Source organism: Octopus bimaculoides, chromosome 17, assembly GCF_001194135.2.
Source record: "Octopus bimaculoides isolate UCB-OBI-ISO-001 chromosome 17, ASM119413v2, whole genome shotgun sequence".
NCBI lineage: Eukaryota > Metazoa > Mollusca > Cephalopoda > Octopoda > Octopodidae > Octopus > Octopus bimaculoides.
The window spans coordinates 350,888-356,881 of NC_068997.1; the positions used below are offsets into that span (position 1 = coordinate 350,888).

General features: G+C 36.4%; 1 protein-coding gene across 1 annotated transcript in view; it reads left to right on the top strand.

Moving 5' to 3' along the window:
- LOC106869326 (uncharacterized) overlaps positions 1 to 5,862 on the top strand; it is a 13,683-nt gene extending 7,821 nt beyond the window's left edge. Inside the window, exons 4-5 of the mRNA XM_014915028.2 lie at positions 520 to 615; positions 1,747 to 5,862. Of these exons, the coding sequence (XP_014770514.1) occupies positions 520 to 615; positions 1,747 to 2,086 (436 nt within the window). The 3' untranslated portion in view covers positions 2,087 to 5,862. The remainder of the gene's footprint in view (positions 1 to 519; positions 616 to 1,746) is intronic.
- Positions 5,863 to 5,994: the final 132 nt, after the last annotated feature.

The following is a 5,994-nucleotide window of genomic DNA, read 5'->3' on the forward strand; positions in this document are numbered from 1 at the left end:
TTAATCTTAAATATTTCACTTTGTTTAAAGTGGAACTCTGAACCCTCCAAAAGGTGGGGGCATGTATCACAATTGGGTCGACCACGTTTTTTCACTTTTGGTTCTGTTGTTATATATATGTACGTATATATATATTAATATATATGTACATATATCCATATATATATACATATATATGTACATATATACACACATATATATTTACATACATATATATGTATATATATACATATATATATACATATATATGTACATATACATATATGTGTGTGTGTGTGTGTGTGTGTGTGTGTGTGTGTACAATGTACATATATCAATACACACGCATACTCGTATATATGCATCAATGAATCGAGTGTGTTGTGTATACATAACGCCTGAAAAAAGATGGTGTTCTCTGAAGACGAAAAACAGCAATTGGCATATTCACATTAAAATCTGCCAGAACGTATTCAAAAAGAAATTGATATAGGTCATTAAAAGAATCCCAAATTTTCTTTTTCATGTCTATGATTTCAGATCAGGAGAGGAATATAACTGTAAAGGGCACTGTTCCCTGTGTGGAAAAGGAATGGATGATCCGAACATTAACAGAAAACTGGTACCAAGAAAAAGGTAGGATGTTGTTGTTTAGCTGCAGGTCAACCATGATGCAACTGAACTACGATCGAAGGGGTTCTAGACACGATCATTCAGTCACGCCAGAATTTTCATTTTCATTACCCTCAATACACCAATTTTCATCACACCAACATTCACGACTTCTTTCACACCAACACATGTTATCTATAACTTTATCACACCATCATACACTCTATGACGCAAGTACATTCCACTACTGTCTCACTAATGCTCCGACTTGAGAGTTCAATCTCAGGTGCTTCCTTTAAAATGTTTTTACATTATTTTCTTTTTCTACCGATACACTTTCTATATCTCTTCAATTATAATTGGTAATAACTGGTAATATACTGGGGTAGTATACTGGCCAGTATATTTGGTCATGTGTTTAGTTGAAGGATCATTTTGCACAGTTGAACAAGAGGTAAGATCTTGGCAGGTCGAGATGACTAAGAGTTAAATCATTGGCTAAAGTCATTTCACTTCACATATACTACTAGCGTGGAGGTACGTGCCTTACTGATTAGGTTGTTGGACTCATGATTGTGGTTTCGATTCCTGGACCGAGCGATGCGTTATGTTCTTGATCAAAGCCCTTCATTTCGCGTTGCTCCAGTCTATTCAGCTGGCGAAAATGAGTAATCCTGCGACGAACCGGCGTGCCGTCCATGTGGGGGATATATACGCCATGGAAGCAGGGAAACCGGCCCTACGAGTCTGTGTGACTGGGGAAGGAACTTTTATACCACTAGCACTGTTAGGAAAGTCACGAGTGTTACAACCTCCTACTTTTCCTTTCTTTTTTAAATATTTAGTCTTTGTAGTTTAATCAAATCAATCAATATCATTCATTAGTCCATTCGAGGTAACAGTAGAAAATACTAACCACGAGGTTGCGAAGCAAATTACTTAACTACCTAACTACTAATTTATTTATTTATTTACTTATTCATTCATTCGTTCATTCATTCATTTATTCATTCATAGTACCTATCATTCTTTATTGTATTTATCTATGTGTATCTATCTATCTATCTATCTATCTATCTATCTATCTATCTATCTGTCTGTCTGTCTGTCTGTCTGTCTGTCTGTTTATTTATTTATTTATTTATTTTATTTCAGATATGTCCAGTTGGATCTGCGACTGGCCTCTTTCAGCCAACTCAAAGAACCGTTTATCAATTTCTTCCTCGTTGTCTCGTCTGACACTTATATTTCACAAATCATTCACAAAATCCTCGCCCACACAGCCATCTGCACCACCAAAATGGCGCTGTTCCGACATAAAACCTGCACCAAAAGCTCTCTTCTACCAGAACAGACAACGCTTGAAGAATGTGCTTACCATGGTTACTGTAAGCAACATCCACAAGAAGTCGCCTTGTTCTACGACTTTTGCGAAGACTTCACCGATTGTCCACTTCTGATGGCTGATTATTATTTTACCAAAAACTACACCTGAAGACACGTGATATCGTTCCCAACACAAACTTTGAATTTATTTATTTATTCAGTTCATTTTTCAACGCCTCCGTGAGAAGATGAAGAGTAGAGTCCGGGACTCTCTTTCCAGAACCCTTGAGAAAAGGAGACAGCTGTTCTTAGCTTGAATGCTAATAACAAAGAGAGACTCTGCTAAAAACATCCAAGAGTTTCATGATTGTTTCTAATTTTGGCAGTCATTTTGAAGACGTGGGAGTTTAGTCAGTTATATTGATCCCAGCACATAACTAGTGTTTTAATTTATGGATCATAAAAGGATTAAATTAAGGTTGACTTCGGCAGGATTTTAACTTGGAGTGCAGAGTGTCGGAACAAACATCGCAAAACAGTTTTCTTCATGCTTTAACGACTCTGCCAAAAAGATTTCATAAAAATAATGGTAAATTCCTGATTATTTTTGGAAAGTCATTGAAGCAATACTTTCCGGTGGAATTCTGGTTTAAGCACCCCATATAACCCCTCATAAACTTTTTATTTCTTGGAATCTTCAGAAAATATTTGTGAAATTGTGTTCTACGCACGAGAATTCATACGATTATGCAAAAATAAATTTGTGTAATTTAAGGGCGATTTGGCTATTATTTTTAGCACATCTGACGACCACCTGATACCTTCCGTGTTTCTTTATCACTCTGATATGTATTGATGTTTTTTCCATATTTTCCTATCCATAAACGTTTAATGGTTCATTGCTGAGATGTTTAAAAAAAAAAAAGGATTTATGTGAGTTTAAAAACTTGAAAAAATTTTTTTCTTTTAATAATCGTATCAATTCCCGTGTGTAGAACACAAATTCGCAAAAATTTTCTGAAGATTCCGAAAAATATAAAAGTTATGTGGGGCTATGCAGGGTGCTTAAACCGACATAATTTCATTAAAACTATGATTGTGAAAAGGTTGAATTTATTTCGTTACTTTCCATTACAGTGATTTTAGTTCCTCTTCAATAATTAACCGATAACTTTCCAAAATTTTCACTCAGTTTGCCGAAGCATGAAATCAATTACCTGCATCAAGTTGTTAGCTGTCAGGATACGGCATCTGTCTATGTTCAAATTTCGCCGATGTCGACTGCCTTTCATCCTTTCAGGATCGGTGAAAAAGTACCAGTCGTGGACTGAGGTCGATATAAACCTTAAGGTCAGGAAGTGGTGTTAAACTGGATGTCCGGTTAAATCTACCGTACAAGAAATAAAACGGTCCCTCCGACAAGCTTCATATTACACTCTCGGCTCTAGGTTTTAACTGAATCTGTGTAGAAGACATTTAGTCAAGATGACACATGCCGGTATCGAACCCGGATATAAACAGCGGCTAAATCTCTTTTACATTATTTCGTCCGTGAATCCATCCGTCCCCATGCTCTGAGTTCAAATTCCACCAACGTTCACTTTACTTTTCATCCTTTCAATGTTGATAAAATAAGTACCAGTCGAACACTGGGGTCGATGTAATTGACTAGCTCCCTCCCCTCAAATTTCGGGCCTTGTGCCAATAGTAGAAAGGATTATTATTATTATTATCAATATTATTATTATTATTGTTGTTGTTGTTGTTGTTGTTGTTGTTGTCGTCGTTGTTGTTGTTATTATTATTATTATTGTTATTATTATTATTATTATTATTATTAAGAAGGTGGTGAGCTGATAGAAACGTTAGCACGCCGGACGAAATGCTTACCGGTATTTCATCCATCTTCATGTTCTGAGTTCAAATTCCACCGAGGTCGACTTTGCTTTTCATCCTTTCGGGGTCAATAAATTAAGTGTAATCGACTCATCCCCTCCCCCGAAATGACTGCCCTTGTGGCAAAATTTGAAGCCATTATTATTATTATTATTATTATCCAACATTTGGTAGTTTCAGAATTTTTTCTACTGCATCACCTGCTACACTTACGTGTCCGTGTTGCTGGGTGTGTGCAACATTGTGTGTTCTTTTCTGTTTCTGGGAGTATGCAAATACTTCCGGTATTGTATTGCGTCAGTTTTTTTTTCTTCTTTAGAGGTGTGGTGCAGTCTTTTGTCTTATTACAGTTTGTTTTGTGTGTTGAGAGTGTAATGCGTTGATCATTCGGCTTCCTGGTGAAACTTTATTTCATTGGATAATTGTGTTTGCGGAGTGTTTTGTTTAGGTTGTATTATTGAATTGATAGTGTCTTGCGTAGGATGTTGTCTGTTCGTAGCAGGGTTATTTTTTGATAGTGTGCAGTGTTAAAGATCCGGGTATAGCTTCTACATTTTGTTCATATGTTATTTTTTTTTTCATCATACCCAACGCTCCAATTATTACCGGTATTGTTTTCACCTTCATGCCCAACATCTTCAATACTTCAATTTCGATGTTTTGTACTGTGACAATTTCATCACTTTTTTTTTTTTTTTTTTTGACAATATTTTGAACAGAAAGGACTGCAATATTTATCAGTAAGCAGGTGGGTCCCCACCACCACCACAATTCTTGATTATAATGTATGGGATTTAGCTTATATTTCTTTGTCAGTTTGAACCAGCATATCCCAGGTGATTGTGGCCTGGTCGTTGTCTTGTACCTTGTTTGTCACATGTTTATACCATTTATTGTCAGTTTTAATGTTGTAGTGTTGGAATATTGTCCGGTAGATATAACTACTTACTCGGTCGTGTCTGTATATATATTCAGGTTTGGCAAAGACTGGACAGCCAGAGATGATGTGGTCAACTGGTGTCTCATTGTGCTGGTTGCACATTCTGCATTCGGTGTTAGGGCCTCTTCTCATTATTTTGCTTTTTTAATTGTGCGTAGTCAGGTACTGGCCTTGTGCAGCAAGAATCAGTCCTTCCGTTTCAGCTTTTGAACCATTGTTGGCTTTTACTTAGGCTCTATTTCTTTAGTATGTTTATTAAAATTATTATTATTATTCTTTTTTTAACCTGATGAAGATACACGAGATGTCGAAATATCATTCACTTTTAATTTTGACTCTATATCTTCCGGAGGAGTTACCTCAATCCTTTATATATTAACCAAAATGAAGTAGATTGACAAAATTATTTTTTTAACCTGATGAAGATACACGAGGTGTCGAAATATCGTTCACTAGATAACAATGGCACTCTTCTTTTAATTTTGACTCTATATCTTCTGGAGGAGTTACCTCAATCCTTTATATATTATTATTATTATTATTATTATTATTATTATTATCCATTATGGAGATGCCCCGCCACCTTCTTTTGGCTAGGAAGGAAAGGAAGTTTTCCTCTGCTTGGTAGCTATAGCGAAAGAGATAGTGTAGTGGACAAGATTGAAAGGACTGAAGACAGATAGTTTCCTTTTCGGTCAACCCCTTTCCGACTTTTTCAAGTTCCATTTGAAAAGGAAAATGGAGAAGTGGTGCCTCCCGGTATTTTTGTTGAAAGGTGGGTGAATGTGGCGAGGATGGCCCGTTTGAATGGGTCTACTCTGAAGATGCGCTCGTAGGCCGGGAAGTCGAGAGGGAGTGAGGTGCCCTTGGCAGTTAAGGTGACCAGGATGTGTGGAGTTTCTTGGCTGGCCCTAAACGGAACTCCCTGCTTCGGGGGAATTTTATTATTTTCATTGTTTAAATTTTGTTGTTAATCGTTAATGTTATTTATTTTGTACATTAATATTGTGCCTAATCCCACTTGTCACTCATGTCGTATAGTCCCTATTTGTTTTATGTTCGGCCCTTGTGGCCAATAAAGAAAAGATTATCATTATTATTATTATTATTATTATTATTATTATTATTATTATTATTATTGTTGTTGTTGTTGTTCAGTAGTTTTATTTTTATAACGTGCTTTCACTTCACTCCCGAGCGCAGCTCTTTGCGCCTTGGGTATGTGCTGTGGTTTGCTGTGG